This window comes from Lynx rufus, unplaced genomic scaffold (genome assembly GCF_022079265.1).
Source record: "Lynx rufus isolate CCGP_SWC_20201006 ecotype Redwood Valley unplaced genomic scaffold, mLynRuf1.p SCAF_3, whole genome shotgun sequence".
In the NCBI taxonomy this organism is placed as follows: domain Eukaryota; kingdom Metazoa; phylum Chordata; class Mammalia; order Carnivora; family Felidae; genus Lynx; species Lynx rufus.
Genome location: NW_025814845.1, coordinates 16,805,407 through 16,820,919, shown reverse-complemented (window position 1 = coordinate 16,820,919; position 15,513 = coordinate 16,805,407). Strand labels below are relative to the sequence as shown.

General features: G+C 52.1%; 1 protein-coding gene across 1 annotated transcript; it reads right to left on the bottom strand.

Moving 5' to 3' along the window:
* Window positions 1-8,229: 8,229 nt before the first annotated feature.
* On the bottom strand, window positions 8,230-8,970 carry SOD3 (superoxide dismutase 3). Its single transcript, XM_047090797.1, has one exon. The coding sequence runs from the start codon at window positions 8,968-8,970 to the stop codon at window positions 8,230-8,232; it is 741 nt and encodes a 246-aa protein (XP_046946753.1).
* Window positions 8,971-15,513: the final 6,543 nt, after the last annotated feature.

Here is a 15,513-nt window from a genome sequence, read left to right as displayed (position 1 = left end):
GCTTCCCGGTGTCCTCTCTTTGTGCCGAAGACGCGCTGCGGTGAACACGGCCGGGCGCAGCATCGTGTCCCCCACACGGCTGGGTTTTGGCATCCGTCTTTCTGTCGGCGTTTGTTTTATTAGAGATAAGATGTTTTTCTATTAGCATTTAATGTTGTCGATCAAGATTATGGGAAGAGCTTGAAAGGGATGGGGTTTTTAATCAGGCCCCTGTCTTTGTAATGGTTAGGCGGCTGGAGAGAAAGGTGTAATTGAGCGTAATGGGTCCAGAGGGCCCACGGCTCCGCCTCATCATGTCAGGGCCCCGTAAGGCCTCCCAGCACGGGTGTTCTTGGCACCCTGCCCGCAGCCCTGTCTGTCACGGCCCCGACTGGCAGGTGGAAAGGGGCTTAAGCAGGCTCAGAAGGCTGGGCTTCCGGTTTGAAATCCACAGCCCCTGTTGAGCCCTGTTTGCTGACTGCTAGAGCTGAGTTTTCCAGCCTGTAATTCTGAAGGATTAATCGACCTGGACTGATGGAGTGGGGCTGGGGGGGGGAGGGTAGGCGGGGGGGGGGGGGGGATAAGAAGGCAAGGAAGGGGACTCCAGGGGTGTTTTGATTTTTTGTTTCTGAGATGAGATAAGAGCCAGAACCTGGAAATGCTGGTTCTCTCCACTCAACCTGCGCTGCCTATAGGGTTTTATGGCCGTGTAGGGTTAGGGCAAGATAAGCAGTTCCCTGTGCCACCTGAAACCTTGAACCCTTCACCTCGCTTCCTCTGTGCCGCCACGTACTGGGATTTTAAAGACAAGACACAGAGCGGGTGGCCCTAGGGTGGAGAGAGAGAGAGGAAAACAAGATAACTTCATGACAGCCCGTTTAAGGGGGACTGTGGGGCCAAGCACCAAGGGTGGGAACAGGGGAGATATCATCCCTCCTGGTTCTTTCCTTAGGGATCAAATGAGCTCTTGCAGGTGGCATCTGGAGCCACAGGAAATTAGAGGCTCCTCGAATGATAGACCTTTCTTTCTGCTGAACTCCGTTCATTTCCCCAGAAAGACCCGATACCAGATCCCAAAGCTCCAAACACCCCCCTGAGAACCAGAATCACTCCTTGGAGAGGCTCTCCTGCAGGAAAAAGAGAGGCTCCCCAGCTGGGAAAGTTGAAAATTCCTCGGAGGTATCAGCTGTCAATAGCACGCTTGTGATTCCGGAGGGGGGGGGGAGGGGGAGGGGGAGGGGAAGGGCGGGGAGGGCCGGCCCACCCTGATACCTCCCTGCCACGTCTCCTCTGCGGCGTTACTCTGCTGTGCCGTGTGCTGCCTTACGCTGCAGGAGAGCGGAGTGTAGGCAAGAAGGTCCAGCGTGGGCGCCTGGGCGGACCTCCCGCTGCTTTCTTCCCGCTCGCTTAGAGGTCACCCCAGTAGTGGGAGAGGTGGCACGGCCGAGTCGGTGCTCTGTTGCCCCTGGACACAGGAGCTGGGATCTGGACACACCACCTGCCCCTGCCCGTCAGGCCCCGATGCCCCTTTCATCCGTCTGCGCTTCAGCGCCTCCCCGCTCTCCAGACCCACCCCCTCAACTCCCTCTCCAGGGAGGTCGCTTCTGCAGCTGCAGACCTTGCACAGGCCAGCAGCCACAGAAATAATTTTCCTGCTGCACGAGGCCTTAACTATCTGCAAATGTTCAGCGCGACCGCATCGTCCGCCAGAGCCACCAAAGGAAAACACAGCCAGATTTAATACAATAATAATAAAAAGAAAGATCTCTCCCCTCGGAAGCTCTGGTTTTGACACACGGTCGGCCAGGTGCACATCTTTAGGGCCCATTGAATCACCTTCTGGAAAGCAGGGCTTACAATAAACTCCGTCCCATTCCATCAGGGGCAGGGAAACGCTGAGTCCCAGAGAGAGGGGGGTTTGGGGTACGGAGGTCAGAGGGAGTGATAAGCCAAACTGTGTGTGCCGAGGGCCTGGGAGGGTTTTGTGTCAATGGATGGAGTCGGAGCCAATGAGTTGATCCTGTCACATGTGTAACCTTGACAATGCCCCATACGCACATGACACTCCCCCACCCCTGCTGTCCTAGCCCGACATGGTTCTCCTGTTCCACAGACATTAAAGAGCAGGTTTCAGCAATTATTTATGGTTGTCTTCTGTCTTTTTGAGAGTCGTCGTGAAAGCATACAGCATTCTCTCTCCTCCGCCAGGTAACCCTGTGTCAGTCAGAGTCCTCTCAGCTACAACTCACACTTTAAGAAACTTAATAGAGAAATGAATTACATTACATAACACGCAGTTCAGAAGTAGGGCATTCCTGGGCTGGTTTATTCAAGAAGTCATCGAGTATCTGGGTTCCCATCTTCCTGCTCTGCCGAACCTCAGTGTCAGCTACTCCCTCAAACTGCCAAGATGGCTGCCACAGCTCCAGCATCAGTCACCTGTTCTTACATTTGTGTCCAAAGGCAGAAGGAAGTTTCTCCCTGTGTGTGTGTGTGTGTGTGTGTGTGTGTGTGTGTGTTTAAGAGCAAGAGCAAGAAATCTAGGTCTTGGCACATTTCATCGGTCAGAATTATCGCATGCCTCTGTCTACACCAACGCCTGGCAAGGGAGATGGAATATTCCTGCGAAGGGTTTAGGTTCCGTAAGATCACCATGGGAACTAGGGAGGGCCCGACCGGGGACACGCACACTCTAAAAGGGTGAACACCAAAACAAAATCAGGTCTGAAGAAGTACAGGAAAGTTAGAAATGGATTTAAAATAGACCACCGACAGCGTTGTCTCTGAAGTCCATGTCTGATTTTGTTTCATTTTCTTCCCTTTAAAAGCCAGAATGTTGCGTTACTCATGGGTTTGGAGGTGGGGGGAGGGGCAGTGGTTGCTTGTTTGTTAAGAAAAATGCCATCTTCTCTCTGCTCCTCCCTGGTTTCTTTATCATCTGTTCTGTTTTGCAGCTGGAACGTTCCCACCTTTGTTTACCTCTTCGAGTATGTCTGTCCTTCCATTATTTTTCCAGCTCAGTTGCCAGCAGAATGCAGAGCAGTCTGGATAAATGAAACAGAGCTGACAGGCCTCTTAATGAGAGCTTGTTTGCACATACTGCATTTCTTGTGACGGCTCTGTACCTGAGAGCCTTTATGTGTGGATTTTTACATACGAGCGTTTGTCCTTCTTGTAATTAAGGCCCCTGGAAACGGATTGGCTTTTTAAAATCAGGCATTTCTCTTCCTTAACTCCTTTTTCCATGCCTCCTCTGTCCACTTTCCCCTCCCCTCTGTCGTCTTCACCTCACGTGGCTATTCCAGAAGCCTCTCTAGCTAGGAGGCTCCTACTGGCATTCAGCTCAGTCCCTGCTGGGGCCTCCTCTCAGTTGGCAATCTTACGCTAAATTCATTTTCCCCTATGGGTCCTCTTGTGTCCTCAATCCCAAACACACACCATTGTGATGACGTGGAATTCTAAAAAGGGACCTGGCATCAGTCGTTCACATGTTGGGGTGAACTTGGGGATGTGTTATTCCCACTGGGGCATTTGTGCCCCTATTCACCATGTGACATGAAAGGTTCAATCTCTTCCTCAAGGAATTTCGAAGACCAGCTACTTGCCCATTGGTATTTTCGTCCCTGTTTCTTTAAAATTCCAGCACGCCTTTGCCATGCTTTTCTCCTGGTTCCATCACTTTCCCGTAGCCCTTGGGATGGCTTGTATCCGACTTCTCCTTGAAAAAGCCCTCTCTTTGCTCTGCCCTCTGCTTTCATTCTGGACGCCTCCATTTGGAACAATCTCTCTTAATAATACAGAGGGTACCATCACACAGCTCAGTTAGGATGTCAAAGAGCCAAAAGATTCCCCTTACTTAACTCACTACTTTAATATATTCCTTTTTTCCAGATGTCTTTCTGAACGGAGAAAAATTTGAAATTCCGAGATGCAGTAGAGAGCTCAGTAGTGAATCTAATTAGAAATGAGAAGCAGAAAAATAAGAAGGGCCTGTCTCTCGATATTATGATTGCTCACAAAAACAAAACAAAACAAGTTGATACAGCATGAAGGCAATTTAAGATGATAGATACAGATGTGCTGCCTTACATTTCATATCACCTCTTGAATGGGATTTTTTTTTTTATAGGGAAAGTTTGTACAATACTGACAGGTTAGACTTTCTGGAATCTATGTAAACCCAGGAATATATTTTGGATCTTAGCCAAGGCCAGTGATAGCCTATTAAATTTAAAACAATTGGTGAAAGAAAGAAAAGAGAAAGAAAGAGAAAGAAAGGAAGGAAGGAAGGAAAGGAAGGAAGGAAGGAAGGAAGGAAGGAAGGAAGGAAGGAGAAAGAAAGAAAGAAAAAGAAAGGAAGAAAGAAAGAAAGAGAAAGAAAGGAAGGAAGGAAGGAAGGAAGGAAGGAAGGGGAAAGAAAGAAAGAAAAAGAAAGGAAGAAAGAAAGAAAGAAAGAGAAAGAAAGAAAAAGGAAGGAGAAAAGAAAGAAGGAAGGAAAGAAGGAAGGAAAGAAGGAAGGAATGAGAAAGAAGGAAGAAAAGAGAAAGAATGAATGAAAGAAAGAAAAAGAGAAAACCAGCTGCTATTTTGTAGTTTAACTTAAAGACAGAAGTAACTTCTATTCATTTGCAGACTTTGTGTTATTGGATTCTATGACCATCATGTAACATAACTATATATATTTTTTTGTTACCTGAAATAAACATGCAGTAATTTTCCTGATACAGATGATTATCTTTATTATTTGCACCATTCTCCCTCTCCACCCTCGCCACAGGCCAGGCATATAGACTGAGCGTTCCTTCTGAACATATTGTAACAACTTATCAGTTGCAATCTGCCACCTAAAATTATTAGATCGTATGGTAGTCATGAAAATTATGGAGAATGTAAAGATTTTATGCATTCCGTCAAAAATGCCAGATCTAAAATCAGTTAGTTTATTTCCTGCAGTCTTTCAAGTTGACCAAAGCACTCACTGATTTGCTCTATTTTCTTACGTTTTTAGTATTTCTGCATATATATATATATATATATATATGCACTGAAAAGCCCCACTCGGAAAAAAATTCACTGCAATTCTGAGAAAAAGCTTATCCTAAACATCTAAAGATAGCATTTCTAATTATTGTCTACATTGTGTTTAAACTGTGCAAACTCGAGCATTATTCTCACTTTACCAGCTGTGTCTAGGTAGAGTCATTACATCAAACGCTTCTAATTTTACAAAAAGAAATCAAAACAAGTGTGTGTTTAAGTCTCGGTGACAAATGCAAACCCTGTGAGTCAAACAGGCAAACTGATTAGCAAGCTGGCTGGGAAGTCAAAACAGCAAATATAAGGAGATTAACAAAACAGATCTGTAAGATGAGCGGGGTAAAAATAGCTTCCAGGGGCCAAGTGGGGTCCAGTGGGTGGGTCTGGCCGCACGCATCAAGTTCTGTGCCCAAAACCAGATGCCTGCCTGTACCACTCGCAATCTTCCTCCGTCCCAGAACTCTACCTGCCCTCCCCCAGGAGCGGGGATCAAAGTTCAGCACGCCAGCCTCTTCACCGGATGCAGAAACTTTCTTCCAAACCTAAGTGGAAGCAACGTTTCCTCTACTTGAATCTTTCTAGTTGCAGGCACTCACTAGGACACAAGGTCGTTCAATCTGTTGATACGTAGCTATTGTTCTGACATTAGCCATCACTATTAAGTAGACATTTATTAGATACTTAGGTCCTCCCTTTATACAGCTCTCACAAATAACACTTGCTTTAATTCTCACAACAATACAATATAATGATCTTATTTTACAGACGAGAAAACCCAGGCCCAGAGAGGTGAAGTGACTTAACTCAGGTCACACAGCTTCTAAAAGTGTGGCGGAGCGGGGGTTCCAAACAGGCCACTTCACCCTTCTATTATTTCCTTTCTTTGTTTCTTGCCTCTGGAGCCCCATGGAAGAGCTTATCAATGCAATTCCCACCGATGGACCGAAAGAACATGGAATGGGTCTGCTAGGTTACCTCTTTAGTCTTGGAGGGTTGAGGGTCATGAAGAGAGAAACTAAAAACAGAAGATACTATGATCTGAATGTTTGTGCCCCCCCCCCCCGCCAATTCATACATTGAAATCCTAACCCCCAAAGATGATGGTAACAGAAGGTGACACCTTTTCCCAAAGGTGTCCCAAAGTCATGAGGGGGGGAGCCTTATAAAAGAGGCTCAGAGAGATCCCTAATCCCTTCCTCCATATGAGGACACAGTGAAAGGCACTGGGTGTGAACCCCAAAGAGGGCTTTCACCTGACCATGCTGGTGCCATGACCTTGGACTTCCAGTCTCCAGAACTGTGAGAAATGAAGTTCTGTTGTTTATAGGCCACCCGGTCTGGACTGTTCTATGACAGCCCAAATGGACTACGGCATAAGGTAAGTGATGAGAAGCACCAGCCTCCTTCTAAAAAAGAAATCCAAACCTCCCTTGATCCTGAATTTAGCCTATAATCGGGGCAGCGAGTGGAAGATGGGGTGTTGGGCATCCATCCGTGGGGTGTTCATTCCTCTCCACCGTGTGTCCTATGTGCTTCCTGCCTCGTTTTCACCACTTTAAACTGTGGGGATAGGCAAACACATCTGTTGGGATCAGGATATTTAAAGAAGCGGTTTGCTAGTCCCCTTTCAACGCTAATCTGCACGGTTCAAGCGAACGCTTCAAACCAGTGAGAACCAGTTGGTGGAGCAAAGTCACCAGACAAAAACCTTTCTCTCCAATTGTCACTTGGGTTCAAGGAACGATTTGTAAATAACAAGTTAGTCCTAGTAAGCGGTAAAAATAGCCACCGGGGATGGGTTTCTGGCGAAGGTTCCGTTTGACTCACTGCCTCGAGTCTGGGAGGAATGGAAGTCGCAGCTAGAAAGTGGGTCCGCCCGAGGAGCGTAAAAAGTTGTTGGGTGCTTTTATTCCACAAATGAAGGTGGCTACGCATTCTAATCTAGTCTGTGTAGAGATTATAATTTTCAAAAAGACAGGCTGAACATCCAAGTCTTAGTCAATATCAGCCTGCCCATGGGCTTCATTGTTCCAACCGCCTCTGTGTCAAGAAGTCAAGAGAAGCCTTGTCCTTATCCTGACTGTGGAGAAGGCCAGCAACTTCAGATCCCAAAGCCAACCGCCCTGTAAACTGCTCTGTCACACTGCTTCACTGGCCCTCTCACCATCTGGGACCTCAGGCTGCCCTCAGAGGCACGTGTGAGGAGACACAGGGCCCAGTGAAGTGGCATTGGCCTTGTGTCACGCTGGAGGCCCCAGCATCAGAACCACCAGGAAGCTTGTTGCAAATAGCTGTCCATCTTTCCCTTTGGATTCCAGCCCAGGATGCCCAGGGTTTTTTGGGTTTTTTTTTTTTTTTTTTGGTTTTTTCTTTTCTCACTTTCCTGAGTGATCCTGGTGTCCTCCATCTTGGGAGCCACACGGAAGGACAAGATAACCAGAGACCCCACGTCGTGGTCAGCAGATGTAGAGAGAGAAGAGGATAAGGAGAAATCCTGCCTGTTTTGGGGAAATATCTTTGCGGTTTCCAAATAGTAGCTGAGCCTAGGAGCAGAGCCTCAAACAAACAAACAAAAGTAACCAAGGCCCCAGTGCAAGACTGAATTGCTGAGTTTTAATATGCAACACGAAGACTGCCAATCGGCCTCTCTGTGGGTGGCAGCGGGCGAGCAACAGCTGAGGACACCGGGCAGGGGCGCCTAACTGCAGGCTGCATGTGCTGGCATGGTGTGTGAGAGGTCGGGGGTCGGCAGTTGGGGTGGGGGGCTAGGTGACCTCAGGAAGGGTCTCAGAGCGCCCAGAAGGACTCTAAGGGGTGGGAGGAGTTGAGCCCTTTGGGCATAGCAGGATTGGTTCAGGGCTCCTGGAATGAGGGTAGAAAGGAACCTGGGGTGGGGGTGGGGGGTCCGGGAGGGTAGGTGGGTTATTTCAATACGTCCAGGGCTCCTCAGAGCTCGAGATGGGGGTCTCAGAGGGCACGGCCTGCCCTCTGGATGCGGAGGGGTGTTACCGCATACGTGGTTGGAGGCCTCAGGGTGCAGGGGATTTTCGGGGAGACCTCAGCCGCGCAGAACTGGGACCCCGGGCGAGAAGGTGACTCTGGGAGCTGGGGGGGAGAAAGTCAAGGCCGGCAGGGGGCAGGTGCCTGGCGCGCGGAGGAGCGGCGGGGCCCGCAGGGGGTCTCCGCGGGCCCCGCCCCGGGCGGGGGGCGCGCTCAGACGGCCTTGCACTCGCTGTCCCGCCGCCGCTTCCGGCGCTCGGCGTGCTCCTGCGCCAGGCGCGCCCAGGGCAGCGGCCCGCACACGCCCACCACGCAGCAGGCGAGCCGGGGGCCCGCGTTGCCGTTCTCCACGCTGGCCGCGTTGCCGCCGCGGCCCAGGTCGTCCTCGCCCGCGTGGACCACCACGGCGCGGCCCACGATCGAGTGCGGGCCGAAGAGCGAGGCGGCCAGGCCGCCGCGGTACTTCCAGAGGCGGCCGTCGCGCACGGCGAAGTTGCCGAAGTCGCCCGGGTGCTGCGGGTGCGGCACGGCCCGCGGGTTGTAGTGCGCGCCGGTGGAGTCGCAGCCCTGGCTCAGGTCCCCGAACTGGTGCACGTGGATGGCGCGGCTGGAGTTGTTGGGCTCGGCCGGGAAGCCCTCCAGGTCGAAGAAGGCCTCGAGCCGGGCGCCGGGCACCTGCTGCCGGAAGAGCACGAGGCCGCTCACCCGGGGCTGCGCCGCGTCCAGCGTGGCCGACGGCTGCACCCGGCAGGCGGCGTGGAGCGCGGCGTCCGGGCGGTCGCCCGCCGCCTGCCGCTGCGTCATCTCCTGCCAGATCGCCGTCACTTTCTCGTGCATGTCGCGGATCTGCGCCGCCGTGCTGGAGCCGGGCTCCTCCGGGTCCGGGTCGGACCAGGCGCGCGAGGCGCGGGCAGCCAGCAGCAGGTAGGCACACAGCAGCGCCGGCGCCAGCATGGCCGGAGTCGGGCACCTGCGGGCGCCCCCAGGGGTGGAGCAGAGCGAGCCTTAGTCCCTGGCAACGTGAGGACCCCCGACCCCAGGGGCTTCCTCGCCCAGCGCGCATTCCTGCCTTTGGCCCCGTGCCTTTCTGGGCCTGCTATGCTCCGGGACCTGGGTCAGGTGCTGTGCTTGTAAAGATGGCTTTGACACAGTCTCAAGCAACTCATGGGGATCTTTTCGAGCCGCCAGGGTGATCATGGCCCTCTCAAGTCCTGTCTGCATCACTTGGAGGAAGTCATGGGGCAATGGGGGGAGAGTCTCAGGGCACATAAGGATGGCCCTTCCAGACCTTCCCCTCCCCCATCACCCCCTGCCACCCTCGCTAAGCATCCTCCTGTACAGACAGTTAAGACTTCCTACCCCTCATTCTCGGCCCTTAGAATAGCCGTGCCCTCTCCGAAGTGTCCTGCCCCCTCTTCTCTGCCGGGCACAGCAGACTTGAAGACAGAAACTCGGTTTTCCTCCTCATCAGCCCCAGCACCTGGGCCCACACCTGGCTGTAAGGAGACATTTAATATGTGATTGTTGAATGAGGACTTCACCGAGGGACAGGCATGTCATCAAGTCATTCTAACACCATCCTGTGATTGGAGATGGATGAGCTCTGGGCTGGGGAAGGACAGAGAAAGTAGTACCCATCCCGCCAGGGGAACGCCAGGAACGCTTCCCCAGAGGAGATGACATTTGAGCTTGGTCTCCCAAGACAAGCCGTTTTTGAGCTGAACCAGACTGGAGACTGCTTTCAGGCAGGAGGCACACCCTGACGTGTTCACAGCCTGTGAAAGGACACGGCATGTCTAAGGGACGGGGGGGAGATTTTGTGTGGGAGAAGTAGAGACAGCTGGAGGGAGAGGAGTTGCCCAATTGCAGCAACCCCGATGGGAACCAGTGAAGGCCTTCACCAAGGTGGAGGCAGCAGTGCCGGAGGGGTGTGGACTTGAGAGACATCTTGGATAGCACGGACAGTGGGGGGGGAGAGGGGGGCACGAGCCGGCGCGATGACGGAGTAGCCATCAGGGGAGACTGGGCTGGGCCCATGGACAGAGGCCCTGAGAGGACAGCAGGGAGGGTGAGTTCAGCCGAGCCCCCGGGGGTGAGAGTCTGGTCGGTGACGCACGTGGGGCGTTTGGTAGACATTTGGAAACACAGGTCTGGCACTTGGAAAAGGCAGCATCACTGGGAGGGGTTTTCCGTGTCGACTGCACGTCACGTTCCGGTTCATAAAAGTCATGTGCCCAGGCCTTGCCCGAGAGCTTCTGATTCAGTGGGCATGAATTATTATTTTTGTAAAGCTCCGTCAGAGATTCTGGGACCCAGCCAGAGCTCGAGAGTCAAACACAGGTTCAAATCCCAGTTCTAACGTTTGCTCATGGCGATATCGTGGGGGAGTTACCGGCTCTGTCTTAGCTACCTGTAAAATAGGGTAATGTCACCAAGGATCACGGCGAGGATTAAATGAGGTATTATATGGCAGGCCGGTTTCATATTTTTAAGTGCATCTTCAGGGGTCAGGTCAGCGGCACTTTCAAGGGTCTTCTCCAGCCCCACAGCAGGTACCATTTTAAAAATAAACTCTGGGGTTGAGGATTTTTTTCTTTCCGTAACCGTTACAGAAAGGCAATCTAGTATGGTGAGTACAAGAAGGTGGTTCTGGAACTCACTGTCTGAAGCCTGCCTCTGCCACTTACTCTCTGAGGGTTTAGTTATTTTTATTGCAGAGTTAGGCAGGGTAACTGCCGGACTGAAAACTGGTGGGGCTCCAGCTCTTTCCTGAGCCTCAGTGTGTTTTTTGTTTTTTGTTTTTTGTTTTTATCTGCAAATGGGGATGATAATACATACCTCAGGGGCTGGCTGAGACTTCAGGGAGACAGTTCGAATCGTTAACATTTATCAAACACACAGAAGCGCTGTTAAAAAGCACTTTGTATATGTTAATTCGTATAAGTCTTCCCTGAACCCTATGGGGTAGGTGTCACTGTTATCCCCATTCCAAAGTGCAGGAAACTGAGGCACAGAGAAGCAAGTGTCTCGCCCGAAGTTACACAATAAATAGCTGAGGGCAAGATTTAAAAGTGTGTGGTCCAAGCCAAGGTTTAGCCACTACACCGAATGGCTCTCAAGTCGAAGGCACTTAGCATAGAGCCTGGTTGGTAGAAAGTTCCTAGTATATGGCGACTCGTAGCGACCAGAGGGAAGCTGCTGATAGAAGTTTCGGGACAGGGGCACCTGGGTGGCTCACTAGGTTCGGCATCCAGCTCTCACTTTCAACTCAGGTCATGATCTCACAGTTTGTGACACCGAGTTCCTTGTCGGGATCTGTACTGACAGCTTGGAGCCTGCTTGGGATTTTCTCTCTTCCTCTCTCTCTCCCTCCCCTGCTCATCATGCTCGCTCTCTCTCTCTCTCCCTCCCTCTCTCAAAAATAAATAAATAAACATTAAAAAAAAAAAAAAGGAGAAGAAGTTTCAGGACAATCAGGTGAGAGATGCTATTGAAGCCGTGACAGGAGGACGTGATGCCCGGGAAGGGCTCCCAGGAGGAGTGGCGGGAAGGTAGGAGAAGCCCAGAAAGTGAGGTCCAGGGAACCACCACCTCAGACATGGCCTGGTATGGGGTTACCGCCCTGGAGCCCCAGGGAGCAGGAGCGGAAGTGGGGGACCGTCCCAGGCCTCAGCCTCAAGCTGTCCACCATCATTGCCTGCCCCAGCCCCGCTGGCCGTCCTGCCCCCCAGGAGGGCTCTGCCAGTTAGAAAACTCTTCCTTAAAAACCGAACAAAAACAGATGGCGCGGGGTGTGTCGATGAAGCTTTTTTTCAGAATTGGCTGGGTAATAATTAACATTTTAAGGAGATTCTTTTCTCTTGAGAGAAAAAGCATCTTCCTCCACCTCAGGTGAGCCGGGACTCCTTGGTTCTCAACCTGGACTTCTACGTCCTGAGGCCGGTCCCCGGGAGGCTCCCCTTTCTCACACACACACCGTGTCCCCCTGAGATCGAGCTGTGAAGGACCAAGTGGTTTCGGGGGGGCCTGCTATGTGCCTGGTCTGGAAGGGAAGACAGGTCATTGGAGAAAGAGGTCAAAGGAAGCCACCAGGCCTGTGCCTCCTTCCTGGGTCTGGATCTGGGAAGACGGTGGCCCTTCTGACACCTTCCCTGTGTTCCGGTCCCTCGGCCCACTCCCAGAAGGAGCCCTGGACGTGAGCCTGAACCGGCCAGGAGCCCCCGCTCTGTGCCTCCGCCAACCAAGCAGGTGGTTCTGCAGGAGGAGGTCCTGGGAGAGGCGGCCTTCCTCACTCGGGATCACTCCTGACACTAAAGTCCACTGGGACTGGCCTCCGCGGTGCAAAGGACAACAGTTCCTTTCTCCCCGGAGGCCTCCCTCACCCCTTCCCCACCTCTCCGCTCGTCCCCTCCCCAGCAGCCAGGTTCTGTCATTAGATGACCGGTCGCTTTCCCAAGAAGCGCCCCCCACCCCCCCGATGCCCCGCCCCAGTTTCAGACTCAAAAACCGCGCTCTGGGAAGAAGGAAACGAACTCCAACTTGGCACCCACCTTTCCCGCTCTTCCAAGAGAGCTTTCCTCCTGAGAAGCGGGGAGCTGCACCCAGCGTTCGCAGGAATGCAGGCTGGCTCCTGAGGCCGGGCTGTTTGCGGGCAGCGAGGGGAAGCCGGCCCAGGGGAGTGGTCACGGCGGGGAAGGAAAGAAGGCCATTGGGCTGACTTTGCGAAGGAATGTAGGCCAGGTCCCTAGTCGTCCGATTGCCTCACCTCCTCCTCTGACTCCACCCGCCTCCGCCCTCCCCAGCCCCCGGGCTCCCTGGCCAGTTGTTCCTTCCTGTGACTCCACTGAGTGGCGCCCAGACGGAGCCAGTGACCTTCAGCCGGCAGCAGGGGGATAAGAAGGAGACAGAAAGCAGCCTGTTTGGAGAGATGTACAATGGTCTCTTTCTTGAGCGGCCTTTAGCTCTTCCCTGATTTCCTCAGCCGTTGACTTATTTTTGCTCGATGCTACCAAGAAGGGAATGGGCCCCTTGCAGATACACGTGGTGTTTTCGTCCCAGAGCCTTTGAGAGGTGAGAGGCAGGAGGGTGGGGGGTGGGGGGGGCCGTGCACTCCGGCTGCCCAGGCCCGCTGTGTCACATCCTGACTTTGCTCCCGGACCAGCTCCCCCGGGACCTCCCTTTCATCATCTGTAAAATGGGGATATGATGTCAACCCGGCGGCTGGCACACAATCAAACTCTTCAGCAAGCATCATCGCTGTTGTCGCTTTATTATTAAAGTTCTCGAGAAGTCTTTGGAGAGTATGCGGCCCAGGGCACCGCGAGCCTTTTCCACATCCCCCCCTCCCCCAGTGGCCTTCCTTCCTTTGCTGCCATCATCTTTTCTCAATCACAGCAGCACTTTCCTGAAATAGCAGCTTTTCTCTCCCAGAAAAGCCCACATGGGAGAAGGCAGTCCTGTCTGCCTGCTTGTCCGCCCTCCAGCCTTCTTTCCTTCAACAAATGTTCTGTGGGTGCTCACTCCATGCTGGGTGCCCAAACCTGCAGAGGCCCCTGCCCTCTGGGGGTTCGTAGTCTGGGAGGGAACAGTGGTGTCGACAGATCCATCCAGTACAGAGTGAGGAGTGAGGCTGCAAAGGGACGGACAGGGCCCCTAGAGACCCAAATACTAGTCCTGGCAGCTGGAAAGCTTGTTCAAAATCTTAGATTCTGGGCCCCACCCGAGGCTGAGTGAATCAATTGCCAGCTTCCTAGGACTGTTTGTTTGTTTGCTTGTTTTTTCAAGGTGGTCATTCTGGCGGGCAGCCAGCTCTGGGATCTTCTGTTCGCCCCCACCCTTCCTTTGGCAACGGCACCTCAGTTTTCTGCATTTTCATTCCATGCGGGTGGAATTGACTTCATCCCTCACTCCAGAGGTGGGCTTGTGACTCATCAAAACATTGCATTGGTTCCAGGATAATTCACGCAGGGCCAGTGAAATGTAATGCCACTTCTGCCGGGACTTTTAGAAAGACTGGAGTTCTAGCCACCCCCTGGCCCCCACCGGGGGAGAACCCAGCTGAAGACTGGGCCAATGTGGAGGGAAGCGGAATAAAAGTTGAGTGAAATCGTGACTCAGGGTTAGAGTTTGCACCCCTGGATCTAGCCGTACCTGAAGCTCTGTTTTTTTACGTCAGTCAATACGTTCTCATTTTGCTCAAGTTGTCTGGGTTTTGTTTTCCGAACTGGCAACTGAACACTTTGCGGAACACTTTCTCATACGGTATTTTATGTAACGTTTGTATTCATGGCGTGGGATGGGCGTTAGCTTGCTCACTTGGTAGATAAGGAAAATGAGGTTCGGAAAGAACCCGGAAGGGGCCCAAGGTTGCAGAGCCTAGAAAGTGGCAAAGTCGAGAGCTCAACTCAAGACTCTGATCCCTAAAGCCTGCCTCCTTAATCGTTACACTTTACTACCTCGCAGGCTGAGAGATGAAAGAAAGAGACAACAGGTGAGCCGGCCCCCCGCGGCTGTCTCCTCGCATCAGTGACTGCCTTGCAGCCAGACGCTGAACTGCTGACCTCTCTTTCTTTTCACGTCGGTTAATGTCTAATACAACAACCGAAAAAATCAAGGGAGTGTTGTAAAAGCAGCAGTATTAGAAAATGCAGTCCGAGGTACTCCTGTCTGTGTAGAAGAGATCTCTGCTAGAGAACTTTGAACTTCCTTTGTGCAGGGACACCGATTATAGTTTCCTTTTCATTGTGTTCAGAAAACGCATAGAACAAAATTCCACCAGGAAATAAAGAGGTTCCCACGAGGAGAAAACTTTTCGAAGCAGTGATTAGGGTCTCCAGGTGGCGTCCCTAAAAGGCCAAATTCTGTGTGATGATAGTTTAACCCAACCCGAGTACTTTAGACACGCCTGAGAAGACTCCCAACTGTGTCTTGCTGCCTCAGGTTGGCCCAGACACCCCAGAGGGAGGGAAACGGAGTCAGGGAACGACAGGGTCTAAGTTTGGATCTGGGTCATTTTGTCCAAACACATCAGGGTAATACAGGGGCAAGGAGGTCCTTGTTAGTAAGGTTGGGCATCATTCTTAGTGATAGCAATAAACTAATAACATCTAGCATTTATTAAAGTGGCTCTTGTGTGCGGGGCACTTGTTAAACAATTTGTGTGCACCTTTGCATCCCCGTGAATAGCCCCGCTCCTCAGTGAAGAAGGGAGATTGCATTCTGGGTCCGTGGAGCATTCTGGCAAGTTTCCTCTTCCCTGTGAACGCGTCACCCTTCCGCTCACAGGTCAGGACAACGTGTGCGAATCAGAAGGTAATGAAAGCCAGTCAGAACCAGGACCTTCTCAACTAATTACACTTGGCTGGCCATGTGACGAGAATGACCAATGACAGGACACGACAGCGGTGCCTTTTCCGACCAGAAGGCTAGGGTGTGCGAAGGAAGTTACTCTCAGGAAAGCACCAGAGTGAGACCCTTCCAGGCAAAGCTCTGCACGCG